The sequence below is a fragment of the Anas acuta genome, chromosome 14 (genome assembly GCF_963932015.1).
Source record: "Anas acuta chromosome 14, bAnaAcu1.1, whole genome shotgun sequence".
NCBI lineage: Eukaryota > Metazoa > Chordata > Aves > Anseriformes > Anatidae > Anas > Anas acuta.
In genome coordinates, this window is record NC_088992.1 from 4623195 (window position 1) to 4644459 (window position 21265).

The 21265-nt window shown below is 36.2% G+C and overlaps 1 protein-coding gene across 8 annotated transcripts in view; it reads right to left on the reverse strand.

Annotated features, from left to right (window-relative positions):
• Nucleotides 1-21265, reverse strand: part of FAM13B (family with sequence similarity 13 member B) — a 46522-nt gene that overhangs the window by 5830 nt on the left and 19427 nt on the right. For 5 of the 8 annotated variants that reach the window (XM_068698412.1, XM_068698415.1, XM_068698414.1 and 2 more), the window contains exons 8-21: nucleotides 16455-16496; nucleotides 15266-15421; nucleotides 13235-13370; nucleotides 12972-13001; nucleotides 10640-10707; nucleotides 9860-9914; nucleotides 9289-9436; nucleotides 6824-6889; nucleotides 5437-5647; nucleotides 3482-3611; nucleotides 2942-3023; nucleotides 2427-2656; nucleotides 1964-2047; nucleotides 706-801 (exon numbers count right to left, since the gene is read on the reverse strand). In XM_068698412.1, coding sequence (XP_068554513.1) covers nucleotides 706-801; nucleotides 1964-2047; nucleotides 2427-2656; nucleotides 2942-3023; nucleotides 3482-3611; nucleotides 5437-5647; nucleotides 6824-6889; nucleotides 9289-9436; nucleotides 9860-9914; nucleotides 10640-10707; nucleotides 12972-13001; nucleotides 13235-13370; nucleotides 15266-15421; nucleotides 16455-16496 — 1534 coding nt within the window. The remainder of the gene's footprint in view (nucleotides 1-705; nucleotides 802-1963; nucleotides 2048-2426; nucleotides 2657-2941; nucleotides 3024-3481; nucleotides 3612-5436; nucleotides 5648-6823; nucleotides 6890-9288; nucleotides 9437-9859; nucleotides 9915-10639; nucleotides 10708-12971; nucleotides 13002-13234; nucleotides 13371-15265; nucleotides 15422-16454; nucleotides 16497-21265) is intronic. The other 3 variants (XM_068698418.1, XM_068698419.1, XM_068698420.1) reach the window with 3 other exon arrangements.

Genomic DNA, 21265 nt, shown 5'->3' on the forward strand with positions numbered 1-21265 from the left:
AACTATGTTTTGTTCCAAGTTCGGGTCTGCATTGCAAGATTTCGATTACAGTTTCTGAAGAACAGACATCTAGCTGGTTGTCATTCCACAACTGCCTTACAGATCATGATAAAAAAAAGGTTTTATCAATCTCCTTGCACTTTTCTTCCTCATCACTTACAAGAGGGAAAAGAAAGAAAAGAAAGAGCACCACAAGCTTGAAGGAAACAAAGTGAAGACACAATGAAAGAGCAGATGTTGTACAGATGCTGCAGGCACTGGTAACAGATCTCACACTAGGGAAACAAAAAGGAATGGAATGGTTCCTGTGGCCATCCTATTGCTCATGCCTCTGGTAACACTAATCTGAACTACAGAAGAGAGGCAAACTTCATCACAACTGGTGTGACTATTCCTTGGAGAACTAGGAGTACAATATGTACTATGGATCTATACCTAGCACAGTGCCCTGAGAACATCAGCCAAAGAAAGTTATAACAGCTTATTTACTTCCACTGGGAACCATTTACTTCCACAGAGCTGTCAAGGTCACAGATAGCTTTGAACTGCGCTGCTCTCAGCAGTAAATCAAATGCCTCAAATACAATGACATCACCTTCTATCTTCCAAAAGAAAGATGTGTTTTATGGAACAGTATTCCTAGCTTTTCTAAAGCCAGACTAACACTTGAAAAGTGGAAAAACATAAATAGCATGTTTTACTCACAAGAATAGGAGTAATGCTTGCTCTAGTTAACATTTGTTTTACAAGTCTGTATCTGTCATAAAGTGGCTTCACAATATGTCTTTCTTCTCTAGTAACCTAAAGGCAGAGAAACCACAGAATTAATTATACCAGTCACTCAGTAATATACAAGCAAACACAAAGTGGTATGCTTCTCGTGCCAGGCCACAAATTCCAATTAGGAACATAAAACTAGTTTAAAACTGTGTGTATGAAATGGGATTTATGGAGAGAAAGGAAATTAGAAGGTGCTTTCTCCCTTTCCCTCCCCTCCCCATCTCTTTTCTCAGTTTAAACTTCTTCCTGAAAAATATAGAGTTAAGACTTCCTAAAAGTTAGGGGAGCTTAAAGAGAAACAGACCCTCTAAAGACCTGTAGAAAAAAGGGACCAAGAACCACAGAAAACTGTGTAACTAGCAATGATGGTGACTCTACAGAAGTGAAAGGGGAAAAAAAGATGAAATTATAGAGAGATTTTATCTGATACCTGATTTCACTCTTAATTCTTGGCCGCTATGTTTACAAACATAGTAAATCTTGAAGATTATCATCAGCATTTACTGGCATTTTCTAAGGTGATTCCAAATCCAGTGCCAATATCACTAATACCATTATTCTTCCTTGGTTTTCAGCACTGAAGGTTTTGTTCAGATACATATATGGTGGTAATGATTATGAAGTTAGTACGCCAAGTCCAGAAGGCTAATAGAATAGTAACTGGAAAGATCTTAATAGAATAGTAACTGGAAAGGACTAGTGATGCTGATCACTGCCCATGATTCAAAACCCAGAACTTTAGGCACTAATTGCTGGTCACCTCCTCTAACTTCCATATCGCCAATTATATAAAGTACATGTCACATACTTTAGAAAAAAAGTGCCTCAGCATTTTTAGTTTTGTGTAATCCAGAACAACTTTTCAGGAATTTTCCTGGAAATTCAATAGTGCCATTATTTAGTGAAACAAAGAGAAATCTTTAATCAACAAGCATTGCACCAAACTATACCAATCACTGCAAAATACAAAAACCTACTGATCTGCAGAAAAGGGCCTAGGTAACAAATCAACACCTGCATTCTAACTTCCAGAAGTCAGTGCAGTAATTTCCTCTGATGGCAACATGGAAACTGTCAGATAACTTTGTGTTTGGGAAAAAAGCACCATTAAATTCTGGTATTACTCCTGCACAAGAATTACTGTTATTAAGTGCATAGCTTGATGAAGTAAACCAAGTATTACCGGCCGTCCATGTTGACTTTCATAATACAGGAGACTTTTCTGAAGGGATGTTTTCTCTTCTACCAAGTGGTCCTTTGTCATTTTCTGTCAGAAGAATAGTTCATGTTAATCAAAAAAAAAAAAAAAAAAAAGCCACTTCAACAGTTGTTCTACAAGTGGCATCAGCAATACAGGTGCCTTCGCCAAACTTAGCTTACTTAACAGCATAATGTCCCATCTTAATCCATTCAAATGTGTCCAATATTGTCAGTAAGTACTTGTAAATATTTTAAGAAAGACTGAGCAAGGAAAATGTGGTTCATCTTGATAATTCCCCTACAGAGTCTGAAATTGGAAGGCTTGGGAAAGTGCTGCTAATAAAGGCATCTTTTTGTTGATGAAACAATATCTAAACTATCTGACCATACTCTTTCTCCCTCCCTTATTTTCTTAGAAATGGCCAAACCGTAACCTTTATGTTTACCTTTATATCTTCTGGCAAACATCTTTCAACTCGTTTTTCCTTTAATCTTTTCAAAATGAGTTCTAGTGTAGCTTCCTTGGTGGGCTTCTTCTCTTTCTGCACAACACGCATCTCATCTCCATTTTCTTCATCCTCTTGGTCAAGAGAAGAACCAAAACTTTTTGGAAGAGTGTTACTCCGTGGACGTGTTTGAGGTATGAATTCTCCATCTGAGCTCTTCTGCTTTGCATCTGAAAATAGGAAAAAATATTTAATCCAAAGGTTTAAAGAACTTAAGTCCCTCAGTTGGTTTAACTGCAAACCAAGAAACACAGAAGTTTGCATGGGCAAAGTTTCTCTTCTAAAAACAAAGCCAAAAGAATAATTTGATTTTGCTTCTGCAATAAAATAAGTCAGAATCTAGAAATTAAAGATTTTTACTGTCCTGGGAAATTCTACTGAATGACTTAGCACTTCTATTTCAGTCACAGAGATAATTTGTGTTTGTACAAAACCAAAAGTATAGCATCCCTTACCTTTTATTTGCTTTCTTAATTTGGTAAGGTCAGTCATCCATTTTAAAACTTTAGGATTGGCTGCAATATCACTATAGGAGGGCTGAAAAATAATACAAACAAAGTTTTATGTAGACAAGCACATTAAAGCTTGTTCATAAACATTTCATACAAGATTTGGCAGTATTTTTGGCAGCAAAGGTGACTAGTAACATGGATGCCACTCTTAGAACTTGGTAAGATCTCAATGCCAATTTAATGAACAACACTTGTGAAAATAAGGCTGAAACAAAATATCAGAGGTTGAACCAGAGTAGTAAAGACACTTTTGTCTCTATGTCTCATCGTATATCCCTTCAGTCAGATCAAATGTCACTGCCCTTCTCTGGGCTCAGGCATTATGGCATGTTTTCTAGCATTGCTGTTGTTCAGTTCACTTTTGTAAACAGCAGCATATAACAAGATAATTCTCATTTGTGAACTCAGTTGCTCAGTGATGAAATACAAGCAGTAACTCTACTGTGCAGTCATTTGTCCTGAATAAAAGAAGTGGCAACTTACCTTACTGTTTTTCTCTTTTTCAAATTGTTCTTCAAATTGCTTTATTTTTTTCTGTAATTTCTTGACAAGCTGATAAGGCGTCTTGTCTTCCCTTTTGTCATCTTTTGAGCTGAAGGATGCTCTTCGTGTTCTGTATTAAAAACATTTTAAAATGTCATTTAAAATAATTGAACCAGTGCAAACAACTGTATATTTGAGTAGCAGGTGACTAATTTCTGTATTTTTTCCTCCAGTTCATAATTCATTCTTTTCAGGTTTTCAGTCAGAGATGTTTACTTACTGAATCCAAATGCTATCATCCACTGCCTTCAAACATGATGTATTATTTTCTCCTCTCTAGTTTCAGTTATACCCCTAACAGAAACAGCTCTTTGGTGAAAAACAGCGTTTGAAATTCATGTGTAATAAGCATTTTAGCCACCAAACAAGATCTGAACTGTTTTAATGACAATGTAACTGACAGCACTTTAGTTTATCTAAATTACCTAGATTATCAGTACTTCCTGAAATACCTGGCAAAGAATGTAGCCTAGTCTAGAAGCACCCACTGAAGAATTCTTGGTAATTAGACAGCTTCACTTATCTGTCTTAGATAAACTACTAGATGTTTATCTTAAAAATACTAAGAATAATCTCCATCATCTAATCTGTTTGATTTACTAGTACATTTCTGCAGTATGTGATTCCAGTTTTGAATCACGTTTTGCACTTGTTCAGCCCCTTGATGTTTGCTCCTTGTGAAAACTGTTTTCATTTCAAGACTAACCATAAGAATTTTCTAGTACATGTATTATACAAGGAGCCTGAAAGATCTCTCAACACAGCTAGTAGCATCTACGTAACTCGAGATATTAGATGCACTAATCTAATAATCCACTACTGTCAATCCTTATTAGTTTCAGAATGAGAACAGCTATTATCATCAGCACTTTTCTGCAGGTCAGCCTTCTGCATCATTTTAGCCGTACTCATCGACCATCTTCTGCTGCTAGCTGGGGAACACTGAAAAGTATTTTTTTGTATCAGTTTGTCAATGGAAAATTAGAGATTATAAATTTGGTCTTTCATGCTCCAATTTATTTATTTATTTTATTTTTATGGGGTTATTTCTTCCCTAACAAGCAAGGAGATTTTTCTCAAACCGCTTTTCACAGTAGTATTATACAGCACAGACCACAGGTCATATACAATTTTTGGAGGATCTCCAAAATCAATGCTCTCCAGCAACACACAAATAACTTGCAGCTTAATTACAACTCAGCTTTCATCCACTGGGTTAAATGGGCTTGCTCCTCTAAATCCGCAAGAGAGGACCTTCATTAAGAACCCTCTGTCTATACTGTACTGCTGTCCCACACCTCTCCCTCTAACAGTTGATTCTTTCCTATAACCCTTCTGGATGAAGGTTTTCCACAGCCCAAGTGAAGAATCTTCTCAGATTATTGCTGCATGTTTTTGTTGCAAGGACATGTGTAACTTGGCTCTTTACTGGAAGTGGATATGTGAAACAAAGCTGAAATTATGCAACATGAAGATAAATACTCATGCTACTGAAAAAAGGATAAACTTCCATAAAATCATAGATCAACAATCCAGTAAGGACTGGTAAAAAAAAAGTATATAACTAACATCTATATCTTCAGCCCAGGAAGTGCCATTACAGTAGGCTGCCAGAAGCCCTGACTAAACGCCAGGGAAAGCTCTGTAGGCTTGTCCTATTTTTACAGTCTTTCCCTCAGCACCTGCCGGTGGCCCCTTTGGGAGAGATGGTACTGTCCCAGAAGAACCTCTGCTCTGACCCGCTCTGGCAGTCCCTGCCTATGCAGAACCACCAAATGGTCTTCAATTAATTCATCATACCATGAAAACCATGAGGTTCTTAATCAGCTGAATTTTCATACTGGAAGTAACATCTCCTGTCCCAACACCATGCGAGTTGCATTAAAATACAATACCTAACAAAAGAAAGTGCTTTGGATGAAGAATCTAGCGTTTCTGGATCATGTAAAAAACGCTGGCTTTGCCCAAAATCCAAACTACGATGTGACAATATTGGGTGACAGTCCTCTTCCAATGGATGATTTGTCATTCTTCCAGCCTGTGGGGAAAGCTGAGCTTCTCCAGATTCACTGTCTTCCTGCCAAGATTTGAAAGCGGGAAATGGATCTATAAGATAAAAAAAGGAAACAAAATGGTACTTGTCTGTTAACAGAATTACAAACTAGAGTCAAAAGGAAACAAAAATGTGTACCCAAAGCTTAGTCTTGTATGCTATAAAGGATGTGGTGTCATACACAAAGTGAATAAAAACAGTGAAATACATCAGAAAGCTACAAATTCTGTCATATAACAACTGAAATAAATATGTACTGAAATGAAGTATGCACACTAGGATCCCTTTTTCAAAGTGTTTCTTACAAGTATGCATTTCTGAAAAAATCAACAGCGTAAAAGCATTATCATCAGAAATCTGAAGTTAAAAGAATATATTTACTGTCTGTTGCAACATATTGATGTGGAATTTAAATTTCATACCTTACACATATGCTTTGAAAGATTGTCCTCTTGATTTTGAGCAAGAGAAGCCTACAGTACTCATTCATTTAGTCTTTTTTAAGAAGTGTTGTTTGTTGGGTTGGGGGGGCAGTTGGTTTTGTTTGTTGTTTTCTTTTTTTTAATATATATAGTTTAAATCCATCTTGACAGCACTAAGAAAAAGAGATTTCTTAATTTGTGGAAGGTGATTTTTTCTCAGGCAGGGGACTCCAAAACAATTTTTTTTAACCCATCTGAAAAGTTACTTGCTAACATTCCATACAATTCTCAACTATGGTTTTCTTGCCATCTAACAAAAAACTGGCAGAGCCTTCCAAACACTTTAGTTTAAAACTCACCCCCTTCCCTTTCAGAACTTTGCCTATATTTTCCACAGTCCAAATACAAATTTTGAAAACTGGGTTCGAAGTGTGCAGAACAACAATAAAACCCACAAAGTAATATTAAAAAAAAAAAAAAAAAACAGTAACCCTTGTACCTGCTTTCCAGTGGACATTTACTAAGTATTATGGGGGGGTTGTTTTGTTTTGGTGGTGCTGGTTGTGCGGTTTTTGTTTTGTTTTTCAAGCTAGAACCTTGCCTGTTTGCACAGTACAAGATACATGAAGGAGACCTTTGGGAGGAGGGGGGGAGGTAGGGAAGAGGGAGGTAGAGGAGGAAGGAACAAAAAAAACTTGCAAATCAGAACATTCCCAAGATAAGGGACAGCAGGTGAAGGGTTAGTTAGAAAGCAAACCATAAACTATCAAAAGGCAGATAACTGAACGTATGGCGAACCATACTTACCCTCCCCTTCTCTCTGCAGATGCATTGTTTTGAAATCAATGAGGGGGAAAGTGATAGGGCATGGCGCTAATAAAATGAAAAAGAATGGCAAAAATACTAAAGTGAACACACAGCACAGTCAGAACAAACCATACATAACATGTAAAGCAGGAAGATACAGTACCAGGGAAAAAAATCCCATATTATGGGCCAGGTGCTGAGCACCCTCGACTTCCAAGCAATTTCAATGGCACTTAAGGATGTTCAGTCCTTAGCAAATTTGAACTGCTTACTGAAAAGGTTTACAAAGAACTGCCACAGGAATCGTAAAGACTGAAATTTCGTAAGAGTCTCACGCATCTTCATGTTCACAAAAGATAAGTTCTAAATATAGTTTTGCTCACACTTTGTCAATAAAAGATGGTAGTAATTTCCAAAAAGCAGGACAAATGCAGAAAAATACATTCAGAAAAGTAGATTAACTGATCTGCATTTTTCCCTATTAAAGCAGCAAGTATTTAATGCTCATTTTCAACAGCTCTATTGGTTACAGGCCATTAAAATTGCCATCAAACAAGATTTAATAATCCAAATATCATGGAAGATTTGGACCAGTACAGAGTTCTTTACAAAGCCAAGTACTTAAACGGAATACCACAAGGACTTGCAATGCCTTGGAAGGCTGAGACCCCAATAACCATTCTAAAAAGGACCGAAGAATAGCCCAAACTGAAAAACTTCACAGTGAAATACCATGTCTTGTACAATACCATGATTTCACTACTGAAAGGCATTTAATATAAATGTATATATAGGTATGTTACATCCTCTTCAAATTTCATAAAGTTGGATAAGCAAAAACAAAGCAACTTTCATGAAAATATTTAAAGAAATAATGAAAATGGAATCCACAAACTTTCTAAGAATATGTATTAAACAGATAGAAACTGCAACAAAACAATGTGCAAGTAAACAATTAATGTAAATAAACATCAAGAACACATGGCAAGTATTTCACAACTATAAATAATCCAAATTGCAAATGCCACTTTTAGAAGGGTTAAAAATGAAGTACGGATTCATAGAGGGAATCCATTTGTAAATATGTCACCGAAGTTGACAATTTAACAGCATTTTTAATTATTATTTGAGCTTCAGTACAAAGCTTTACGTGCAGACACACTGCAACTACATGCTGAGCTGTTAAATACATACATTTGAGGTATACTTCACTGACTTTAATATTTCTAACACAAAGTAATTTCATTCACTTTTTGTTACTACTGCGTTATTAATGTTTGATGATGACACTTACAGGCACCTCAAAGAATAGCTGCCACTACAACAGTCTGTTGGAAGTAAAAACTAATCCTTGTGTAGTTAAACTACCCTAAATCTACTGCTTTGTATTTGCAATCTTTAAAACTTGGAAATAAGTAGAGTGGGGTCATCCTGTTGGTGATGGTTCACAACATTTTAACAGACTAACGCTTTTATTTATTTATACTTTTTTGGTAAGGTGTAGGTTGATGATTCAGAGTATCAATACCAGGCAGAAGAAATAGGATGTAAGGAACATGTAAAAAGACAAGTACTTTGAAAAGAAGGTATCAACTAGAGTGTTTTGCTCTTGTTAGAGTACAGAGAAGTTATGTTTCTACACAAGTAAAAGGACAGTTTAAACAAGCATTTCCACACATTTGAGCAACAAAGTTCAATAAAGTCACAAGTTCAGAGGCTTGCTAAACCTGAAGGCCATAAAGAATACTGTCAAAAAATACAGTTTTGCCTCAGAAAGGATTCCTTATATTATTCCTTACGTTATCCCTTTTCCTAAGATTCAAAAAGAGGGAAAGGGGCACAGAAATCATCCCCATCTGCACCTAACTTTTACTTGAAAACTGGCTGTTTCAAGTTGTCCAGTGACAAGGACACCAACACTGGGCATTTCTGATGTTTAAAACAAAACAAACAATACTTTTCAGACTAAATCAAATATAAATGGCTGTGTTTAGTAGCTTAGTGATTTTAAGTCAAACAGCTAGTATTAGAATTTCAATAGCTTGCATTGAAAAAAAAAATCACAGACATGATACGACATGAATATCAGCTGCATGATATCATCAGATAAAGCATTTATAAGCACGCAGGTAAGAGACAGTCATGGGAACACTATGTCACCTTTTTAATTAAAGAAAAGCTCTTGTATGAAGCTTAGGCTTTTTTGCTTTCTTTAGTTGCTTTTTAACTATTTTTTTCTTCTGTTTTTTAAGGTCCTTTCTGCAACTTAATTAAGAAAGTTCTGAAAAAAGGTGGGACCTTATATTATGACGTGGCCAACCTTATCAAATGTATAGGAAGATTTTATTCATATCAAGCTAAAGAAAAAAAAGCATTTAGTTGTCAAGCCACTTCTCCTACTTTGAAAAGTGTTTTTATGTATTTTTCCTAGTTAACTATATTGTGAGTTGAAGGATGAAAATTACCTTCCCATTTGTCACCATCAGATGCATTCTTCAGATCTAGACGTGGTATTTGGACACCCAGAGCTTCCTCAGAAACATAAACATCACCATCCACTGACACTTCTGAATCAGTATTTGCATTAAGATCACAAGTCTTGCTACTGGAATCCTGTATTTAAATAACACAGAACAATTTTATTCTTATTTAGCAACTGAAAAACAGGTAACTATTCAGGGCTATTTCCCACACTTCTGGAAATTCTGAAAAAAAAATTATTTCCTTACTCAAGTAAAGATGGCCCCATATTCCACAAACAAGTTTCTCCCCCTCCCCATCCTCTCCAACATTAGTCAAGTATTGGCATAATGAAACATTCCTTATATAAGATGCGTAAGTATAAGCTTGCTGTGTTGCCAAAAGTTTCTGTGAAGCTAGGTGAAGAGATCTGATAAGGATTTTGCAAATCTTGCGGCAGGCCAACCAACATAACAAATTAGTAAAAGCTAAACTTATTTATTTTTAAAATATCTGCATTTAAAATAAGTTTATAAGATGTTGTGTATCTGTATATAAATGAAACTGTAAACTTACCAGAAGCATCTCTGAAGATACTCTATCATTGCCACCAGCCAAAATACTATTTTGCCTAAAAACAAGACAGACCTGGTTATCACTTTAAATGCATTCCATTCTTAAATACAGCAGTCCAGTTTTAGCAGATATGCAATATATTTCTTTAAAATGATCATTAAAATTCTGGGAACCTAACGTTACATTTTTTTGTTTCCTTCATTCTGGAGCAGATGGGGACAGGGTTGGCTCTGTTATTTCCAACCGAAGCATGTGCATCTGGATTAATAGACTTGAACTAAGCTAGAAATGAAAACAGCTCAAACGCTCATTCTCAAACAGGGAACAGGTACTTTGATACAATTGAATAAACTGAACTTGAACTAAAACTTAAATCAGTGCTGAACTCAAACTGCAAATGTACAATTTTCTGGCTAATCACTATTACCAGCATTAATTCCAAAATAATTAAGAGTGATACAGATTACAAAAAAAAATAAAATTAAATAACATTTTTTCTTCTATTTCTCTTGCCCAGAACATCAGGTTTTTTACAAAAAATATATATATATAAATCATAGGTTTGTACTTAAGTTTAACCACATTAACTTCCACATCTTTTTTATTATCATCATAAAAAGGTAACTCCATCTTGTCCTCTGTTTTCAGAGAAATTTTATGTTTAGTTTCCCCGCCCTTGTGCTATATACCCTGTTGTCACAAATTGCCAGTTTGGTACACATGTTCTCAAATCTGACAATATACATTCTGCCATTTCTGTGGTAAATAAAAGATTCATACCTTTCACTATTATTTTCTCCATCAACTTCTGCATCTTTATCACATCGCTTCAATAATACGTCTGCAGCCTGTTGGCAAAAAGCATGCTTAGAAAGATTTAAGAATGGCATTCTCAGCTGAAAACATTTCCATAATCACCACAAAAAAGCCCTCAAGAACAGAAATCACAAGTTTTTATGCATAGGTGGAAATCATACTATTTAACCATGCAATATTTTTTACATTTAAAGTGAAGCCAGTAACCAGGCGTCTTATTCACTAGACCAACAGTGACCTTCCATCTTTGGACCATGATTAAGGTTTTAAAGTTATTGGTGCTGTTTTGTTTTTAAGAAACCAACACTTCCAATACAAGTTGTCATAGCATGAGTTTGGGGGTAACTAGAGTGATGCTAGTCCTGCTCCCAAAGATAACAGAGTTAGATGAAGACTTGGGTTCATCATTTATGAAACGAAACAAGTCTGACAGACTTTCTAAAAGGAACTACTAATCCTCGTTACTAAATAAAGCAACAACAGAACTGGAAGGGTATGGAGAAATGCTGGCATTTCCACGACACCATCTCACAAAACAAGTTCAGATGAATTTACATAACCATTCTGTACACTAAAAGCTGGCACAGGAACACTACTTTAAGTAGTCTTTTGGCTTAGATAAAGCCAAAGCCCAGCAACTGCTTTCCTTGAGAAGTGTCTTATTTGGGAGAATATAAGTAATTTGAATTATAAAACATATCCTTCTTGAATATCAGATTACATTTGATTTCAGATTTTAAGGTCTCCCAAACGGTCTTTAAAATGTCTGAATAGAATATAAAGAGAGTCACTCTGAGTTTAAGTATACATAACATTTGACAATTTTACAGGGCTATGTAACATTTGCCCTTATCAGGCATAACTCCACTCTTCACATCTTCACGTTATTTCAGCACTCATGCCAAATTCCAATTCAGGAAAACAATTTCTAATTACAGGGCATTTCATACTCCAGCAGATAATTTCCACCCTAGAGGGGCACATTTACTGTAGTTGCAGAAGCAGCTGCTTCTGTTTTCATTTCAGACCCAAAGGAAAGCCTGTGTGTACAGAAGTTCACCTTTTGTTTCCTACAATCCTATTTGCCCATCAGCAAAAATCACATTTATACACAACCATTTAAGAATCACGTTCTCCCTTCATATTTTTAGCATGGTAAGGTATTTCTAACTCAGAAGTGAACATACTTCTGAAATATAATTCTCATAAGAAGTATAATTCTCATTTCTCAGCTGTTCTTTTACTGGAACTGCATAAAATGCAATGAAGAATGACCAATTTAAAGTTTTTGTCGACTCCATCTACATTTTTATTTTTTGAGTTTTGATTTCTGGAGCTCAGCATGTATTTTAAATATGGAGTAATGGGGAAGTAAAGTGTTAGGAGTTAGCATGATAAACCCAACTCTTGAAGGTTTTCCTTGTCAAAAGACCAAAAGCTTAAAACATACTACAAATAAAAGATGACTGATAACCAACAGCCAGGCCAAAAATGCAGATGGTAGAAATGCCACTCTACCCTGTACTTTCAGCACAGTTCCTGCAAAAAGAAATAATCTGGGCAATCAATACATCCTGTAAAATTTGAATTTATAGGATATAAATCTATAGAACTTCTTATGACAGAAGTTTTTCAAGTAAGTGAGGAAGTATAGAATTGACTTCTTCATTAGAATTGCTTATTTAACAGCTGCGTATGTAACATTTGATACAGGTGGCGGTAACTGTATACTCTCATGGTTTTTTTGTTTGTTTTTAAATGATGTATTTTACAGCATTGCCTGCTCACATAAAAGTACCCTGAATGAGAGACTGATGTCTGACTGTAATTTCTTTCATTTTCTTTTGCTTAACACTACATGTTTAAAACTCCTAGCATGTGTACCAGGATGCAGGGGCACAAGCTAACAGCACAGCGAAGTCAAATACCTAAAGATAGGTTTACAGGTAGGTTTAAGGAGAAGTACCAGAACCTCTTTCAAGTAAACAGGAGACAAAGATGTGTTGAGAAGAACAGGACAACTATCCCTACATCAGAAAACAACTGTGGAAACAGTGAGAAAAGGCTGAGAAACAAGCTTCTTATGGAAGTTTTTTTCTTTTCAATAGGCCAGTTATAAAACCATTCTCTCCCTATAAAATTCTCATACTAATGTTTTTGCACTGTTTAACGCAGCAAAAGGCGCAACTGTGGGCTACACTACAGTCATAGCTCTGGATCCTTTTCTCCTCACAAAGCCTTTATTAACACTGATGCTATTCTAACTAGTGTATCAGGAAGCATAGCACTGACTTACCTTTACCTGAGCAGAAGGAAGGGCCAGCACCTGTGAAGGAGAGAAAACCCCTTAGTCAGGGTCCATACAAGCTGCACAAATGTACATAAAAATTTCTCTGCATGTCTACAAAGTGTGCAGTTAATTGCCTTTTCTGCTGTACACAAAGCAACAGGATCACATAAAGCTGCATCAGAGCTATTAGGAAGACTCGGATCACTGAAGTACTTTGCTCAAGTTGCTGCAATTTACAGTTTGTGCATACAGGAAGCTCCTCCTCTCACCTGAACACTTTCTTCTTCCTCTGTTACAGTATCCTGTTTCATAGCTTCGCTGTCTAAATCTGTGCTAACCAATACTTCAGAGCAGCCTCCTGTGTTCTCACTGCTACCAGAGTCATTATCTTCAATAACATCATTCCTAAAGAGAGAAACAGAAAGACTTAGCAGCCTGTTCTTCAACCTTTATCAGAAAAAAAAAAATCCTTTAACAGTATCAAATGTTACTTGATAAAATTATTCTGACTAAAGATACTGGCAATACACAGAATTTCAATCACCTGTTGTAGCTGTTGTAGTCAAATTTGGTTATGTAGTTTATATACACTTCTGAGGTTTTCTGTAACTGTATGTGATAGATATATACAAAGTTGTTTCCCTGATTCTCCTATTAAGGGTCACGCATAGATCCCTCACTATGCTGACCTAAGGAATGCAATGACGTACTGAAACTACCACAACTAAATGAAGTTGCTTCGCTGTGACTTCACTCCTCTCAAGCTCATTTAAAGCTAGTATTAGGATGTTCCCCTCACTGAGAAACCCTGTTATTTCTAACATTTTATCTTCCTAGTACTCGCGTTAAGGCCTGTAACAGTATTCCCAAATTAGAACTACTTACACCGTAAGTATGTCTGTCCACATACCCTTTATATGCCAGCATGCCAGTTACCACATGATATTGTAATTCATCACAAGCCTTTGACTTCTTTTCCTTCCTTCTCCTCTCGCAAAGAACTCCAAACTACTTTTAAAAATGCTTCTCTTCTATCAGGTGTCTAGATAGTAAACATGATACTTTGGAACTTTAATATTTTTTTTTTTAATTTCTGCAGCCATTTTGTTATTCCTAGGATATTTACACATGATTACTGTGTTTTTTAGTTGTCCGTTTAGCTGTATATTTGCCTTGTGCATAGTGTGTGTTGGCTGCACTGCTTTAAAGAACCCAGATGACCTCTTTCAAGAACACTATCATGTATCGTCTATTACAGTTAATCCGCAATGGAACGATGATCAGAAGTATTTGAACTAGTCACCATGCCAAAAGAGTATATTGGTTTCAAACCTGCAGCGATGTACTTTTAGCTTTTGCTTATGTGAGGCCAGCCAGACTTAAAAGCGCTTATGCTGTAACTGAAGAAATTCAGCTACAAGAGATCTTTCAGTGTTTACCCACTTACTTATAATTCACTTCAAAGAAATTAGATCTGTAACACTGAAACTCAAGTTATAATTGGACATTTATCAGCACTGATTATTACTTTTCCAATCATTTGCTAACTTTAGCCCAAACCCTCGTCACAGATAAGACTCCTAATGAACAGTCGAGACAGAACATTTAGAAAATGTCATTTCAGTCTCTCAATACTACACAATGTTTCAGGCTCTGAGCCACAAAGGATCTTACATACTAAAGTCCTTTGGAGTTTGGGAATTATTCATGATTATTTATTTATACTCAATAAACACCAGAAGGTACCAGCTTCTCAGTGCTGCCCTGGCAATTGCTACACCCATAACCTAGTACAATTTATAATAAAAGCTAATCAAATAAGACTGAAGTCCTACACAAACAGACCTACAGTGTTCACTCTACCTGCTGTTAACTGTTTTGTTGACACTGCTGACCCGAGTAATACAATAGCTATGTTGATGTGGAACGATATGGTAAGGAAACTGAAATAGCACAATCCATAGCTTCTTTACATGGTAAAACTGAGTCACGAGTAATGTAAGTGAGATAAAGTGATAATTAAGCTCTTCTGCTACTCACACAGAAATCAGCAGCAAAGCAGATATGGTTCATTTCCAATATTCATAGCTATATTTTAAGACCAACGAAGTATTTGCTTCAAGAGCTTACAATTACTTACAATTGATATAAGCTGATTTGACTTAAAATGCAAGAATTTTTTAAGTTAAGAGCAAAAGTCATAGCTTTTGCTTTGGGTTGAGGTCGACTGGGGTAGTTTGGTTTGGAAAAGCTAAAATATATAACCCCACACAATTTAGGACAGATTCAAAAACTCTTACTGGTTGTTAGATCCTTCCTCATCCCCGCTGGGATTTTTTGCTTCATTGCTACAGCCCAGTCTATGTTGCTGTATATGTTTAAGATCGTTATCTAAGCTGCTCTGCAGGTCGAAAAGGTGCTGTTCCACAGCTGCTCTAATAGTTCGTTCTAAAATGCTAGAAGGAAAAAAAGAAACCAAAAAAAACATATTAAGAACCCTCTGTTGCATTGATCAGCTATGCAGAAAGGTAAAAATAACAAGTCATACACACAACAGATGATGCCAAGTGCTTCAAGGAAAGAAAAAAAAAAAAAGCAGACCATCTATTCCAAAAAGACAATGGCAAGTACTGAAACTCATAGAATGGCTCAGGTTGGAAGAGACCTTAAAGATCATCTAGTTCCAACCCCTACTGTATTAAATAAGACTTGCACAGAAAGTATTATGAAGTCTGTAAAGAGTATTTTAAGAGTAACGAACACATTATAATGACTATGGTAAGCAAACTAAAAACTGCACACCAGCATATCCAAAACTTTCTAAAGCTTAATACTGTAAGTATGTGACAGTAAAATCCTGTGTCTATGGCAGGTTGGAGTCAATCCCAGAGCAGGCACCATTTCAGCACAGCTGGCTGGAGTACCTCCTGAACAGGGCTGTAATTGTGAAAGGCAAAATCCAAGAAGCAGTGGAGACAATGAACAAGTAATGGATGAGGGACACAGAGCACACCCAAACGTATGTCAAATGAACATCAGTCTTTAAAAAATAAATAAATACAGTAGGCTGTTGAGTGCTTCTTAAGCATCACATTCAAAAAAAAATATTAGGCCTGTAAAATTGTTTTATTTTTTCTCCACATTTGTATATGCAATTCCTCTGAACTGCACTGTTAACATCTAGAAGTGGTACTAAAATTACATTGTGAAACCTGTTATAATTTTAGAGTCATACACCTATGAAGTATCTAAGCACAAAAACAGATGCATTTTCAAATCTCACTTCTATCATACTGTGCTCTCACACTTTTGCAGTCAACAACACTGACACACATTAGGTTTTTTTCTGCATTAAGTTCCATAAGTGAAATATTTCACACTAGAATGTCTCATAACTAATCATCAAACCTACTGCATTTCTTTTTCTTGAAAGACAACATATCAATGTCTAATAACAATTCACAAATTTTACATTGTCATCATACTTACTCTGCAGAGGCTGGCAAGATACTTATGGGAGAGATATGAGCACTGCAATAAAGAAGAAACAAGTTAGTGTAATGCAAAAAATCACCACAATAAATAAAAGTCTTGAAGACAACAGAAAGCAACTTAGAAAATACTAAAACATCTAGTGAAGCCAATAAAAATAAATATGTAGGAAAACAAACACTAATTTGCAGCCCCCTTAAGATTTCTCCACCTAAATAAAAAAGAATGCCATCATAAGACAAGTAGCATCGCAGGTTTCTGTCTCTCAAGAGCCAATACTCAGGATATTATGAAGCTGTAAGCTCTCAGAGGTATGGTCTTTCCCATGGGAAATACTAATCACTTAGTCTCAAAAGACTTCCTGACACCTTGCTTAAGAATGCAGATTTTAACCTTGCTGCCTAAAGCAAGTTCCAAATTACTTTGCTTTCCTCCACTGTTGCACATTCACTGAGATTTTCCCGTGCCTGTCAGATTGCTGCGTAATTTTATTCTGCAATGTTTAAAAAGGTCGGCAGCATTCTCCAAGGACAATTACATTTCAAGTCCAAGGCAGGTATTCTCGAGAGGTTTTGAGACATGGTATAGCCACTTGTAAAGCACTTAGGCATCTCCCAGCACAAGACACTTCAGTCTAGAATATTAAACCCTTGAGGAAGGAAATAAAAAAAAGGAACTCGCAAGTTAACTCAAGCACATGTTCTCCCTCTCCAATTTTCCATTAACATGATCAAAATTCTCTATTGTAAACATAATACTTAAGTTTTAGCCAAAGTGATGGTAAATATGCTAATGTCAAAATAACACGAAAAACGCACAGGAACTGACAGTGAGTTGCAACTGACATGTCTCATTCAGGAAAACATGAATAGAAACTTCATTTCAACTTGGGATGTAAACGAATGCTTTTCCTTCCTATATCTATACCTAAGCTCAAAAAGCTGAAAAACAATATTTTAATCTACTCTTTAGCATACAGCAATACTGTTGGCAGCCAAAGTAGTTTTTAAAAATGATTTTCATGAATACATTAAACCTAGAAATATAAAGGAGCAGAGGGATACTGCAGCCTCACTAGAGAAGCGAACAGGTACTTCTGCAAGATGGTTCTGGCTGATAACAGCCCTGCTGGTGCTCAAAAAATCATTTAGAAGTCTCTCTGCTTACCTAATAATAATATTAATACAGCAAGGAGTACCTTGTTTAGATCTTATCAAGTGTATTAGTAGTTTTATATTCACCACTAAAAGTAAAATAATTAGATCACCTGAAGCAGACTTGCTGTTTCTTCTTCTTTCAAATAGATGCAACAAGCCATAACGGACTTTCCTTATCAGGTAGTGTTTAATTGAAAGTAGTTAAAATACTGGAACATAATGATGCCCTTTTTTTTCTTAGGCATCTTGTAGCTAATGGCGATGTGCACTGTATTAAACACCATCACAACCAAGCCAGTGCCCACAGAATTTTTAAGGGACACAAGTCAGAATCCAGCCCATTTTAAGATGCTGGCATTTGTTTTTTAGGGCAAGGGGGAGACAATACAGATCTATTCCAAACACTGTGACAATAAAGTCACCTCTAAAGTCCTATTCCACAACAGACACTGCCGTGTAGCTTTGGAAAAACTGAATACCTGTTGTAGAAGCTAGATCTTGTAACCACTAATTTCAAAGGTGCTGGATCACCTGAGTGAGTCTGAATGTAACAGCATTTCTGCTTCCTTTCAAACCCAGAAATAGGGGTAAATATCCTGAGTTGTGTACCTCAACTTTTGTCACTGATGTATCTGCAATTAGAAGTTCTGCAGAGCCCTACTACTTGTGCAAAGTGCTAAAGTCTTCTGATAAACAACTTTTGCTTTGACACTACTTGAAATAGAAAAACAAAGAGACAAAGCTGTCAATAAGATCAGCCCCATGAACAAGATTAGACAGAAGTATGAGCAAGAATCTCAGATTAAAAATAATGAGATTTCAAAACAAGAAAAATGTAATTTTAAGTATCTGGTCTTGATTTTTTAATGAGTTCTACAAGAGCCACATTGTAAAAATGCTTGGTTACTTTCAGAAAGTTGTACTTTGTAATTGTATACATTAAAACCAGTTTACTATTCAAACAGTTATTCCTAGGACAAATTGGGGGAAAAAGAGAGGCAATCAGAGCACAGAGCACTGCAACACTAGATGTAAAAGAGAGCAAAAAAAAAAAATATCAGTCAAGGACACAAGTACAAACACTATTTATAGGAAACTGATGGCCTGGAATCCTTTTATTCTATCACTTGAGACAATGAGGAACTGTGTCAAGAGTGGGGAGAATCAAGCTCATCTCCAAAGAATCCAAAAGATTCCAGATACGATTCACAACAAAAATTTTCCATCTTACTGCATAACCTTCAGCCCCCCAGCAGAGGACTGTTCATCAATGCTTTTAGTAAACACCTTCAGATGCATTAGAAGTACTCAGCAAAAGATGTGTACAAGTCAGCACTATTCCAAAGCCCGAACAATCCTCTTACTACGCAAAGAATATCTTACGTCTTCCACTAATCACTTTAGCAATTAAGCACTTTTTGAAAGAAACGTGTCAATCGCTCCTAGGTGAAAACATTACAACTTCCGAACCGACACACCACAGTTCCAGAATACTTATTTAAAAGCTGTAATTTATACTGCTACACAGTCTTAACGCAGCATGACACAGCAAGACACAAAAAGGTAAACATCTTTGTTTCATAATGCTAACCCACTCCTGAGAATCCCTTTTGCACCTTCTCCCTACCCATAAGAAGTCCCGGTAAATATCCTGAGATAGAAAACGACATTAAGTAGATAAAACATTTCAAAGTTTTTTCTTGCTAATTTACTGGCTGTACACTAATCCGTATTTCTCATTAAAAAGAAAAGCAATTGTGACAGTATTTCATTTCATGATATCCCCAAAAGACATTAATCTCATGTCATTTTTAAGTTAAAAAGTCTTATTTCCTATCAAAGCATCATTTTTCTTTCGTATATTTACCTGTGCAGCAGAACTTTACAAGCCATTCTGATTATTTTTGCTATCCCAAATGAGCACTTCATGTAAAAATGCTTCATTTGAGAAACAGCAAAGTGGGATGGTGGCTGCTGGTTATGCATGCTGCTTGCTCGGCTCCAGTGGCTGCGTGTCAGACAGCACTTCTGGAGTGCTGCACTAAACCCTGCAGTCTAAATAGAAATAGACTGCAACATGAGGTCACTCCTGACAATAAGCTGCCCAATCAACACTTGAAAGCTTTTCGAACATGTTGTTCGCAGATTTTCCAGGATGGAAACAGGGACAAGTATTTGGATGTTGAAAAGAGAGCTAAGCAAAAGCAATTATATATTTTCTGGTAATTCAAGCACTTGTTATAGTTGGTTAGCCTTGCTATAGGGAAGTCGTGTTACTTTGAAACTGTTATCTTGTCTCTCTCACTGCCCAAGCTAATTAAGACAAAAAATGGATAATATACCCCACAAGGAGCAAGGAGCTCACACTTGTCATTGAGTTTATTACAGGGGGATAAAAGCAAACTGCTCACCGAGCTTACTTCCATATCTCACCTTGTATTGCATACGATTCTGAAATGCCCAAAGAACACATCAGGGAGTTTTATTTTAGGCTTGTGACTGACAATATTTGAGATGAATGTGAAAAGTAAAGCAAATACTATTTGACAAAGAGCTGTGAGTGAGAAAAAAAAAAAATCAGAATACTGACAGATAAGGACTCTAAAGCGATTACTACAACAGCACATCTTAAAGTCAGCTGCAATGCTGAGTCGGTAATTCTTTTCTACAGAGTCAGGAGAGTAAAACTGACAGAGCCATGCTGAAAAGGCTCCTGATAAGAGAGAACACGGTTCCTTCACATACACAATGTCAGCTCGTGCAAGAAATGCTCCCTGGCTGCGTAACAGACTGAAAGATCACTCAACAGGTTTATTTTAAATATCCTTCACAAACAGTCACTAAATCAAACTGCATTAATGATCGTCCGTATTCTCACCTCACCTCTCACACTCAAAGTCAAAATAGCCCCACGCAGTGCAGGAAGGCCACACAGTTTAGCAAGAATGAGGAAAGAAAAAAAGGTAGTGAGCAAAATTTTAAGTTATAGTTCAGGTAGCTAAATGGAGGGTCATATGCCCTATCAGATGAATCAAAGTCATCCATCAGTAACATGATGGACACAACCTCAGTCTTTTCTTTCTTTCCATAAAGAGACCAAAGACATACATATCCTTGGTTCTCAAAGCCCGGTAATAGCAAGAGAACTGGTTCAACATGACTCTCACAATTGCTCAAGACTTCCTTCTCTTTCCTTTACAAACTGCTTCAGGCCCTAGGCAAAGACAAGCATCCCAATAAATCCACATTAACATTAGTTTGTTTATTTTTAAAATCAAGGAAATAAAATGCAAAAAAAGCCATTAAAGGAATACTGAAAAGTTTTACATTTCCAAAAGTATTTACACTATTCACAGTAGTTAGAAGTTTAATAAAGCATACTTCATTCAGCCTGTAATTATTGTTATTTGTAATGTTTAGTGCAATTATTCTAGTTTTACAGTCAAAATCGTCTTTCTTCTTCTATAGTATTCTTCCTTATCCTTCCCCACAAATTATGCAAAATGCCAAACATAATTAATGCCTATTAATTTTTAATTAACCCTAAACATCATGTAAAATTATTTTCTCTTCAGGCTACCAAATTTAAACTTTTATACGTGTTGAGTTTGTCACTACTGCTGCATTTGCACATTCCACAAAGGAACTATA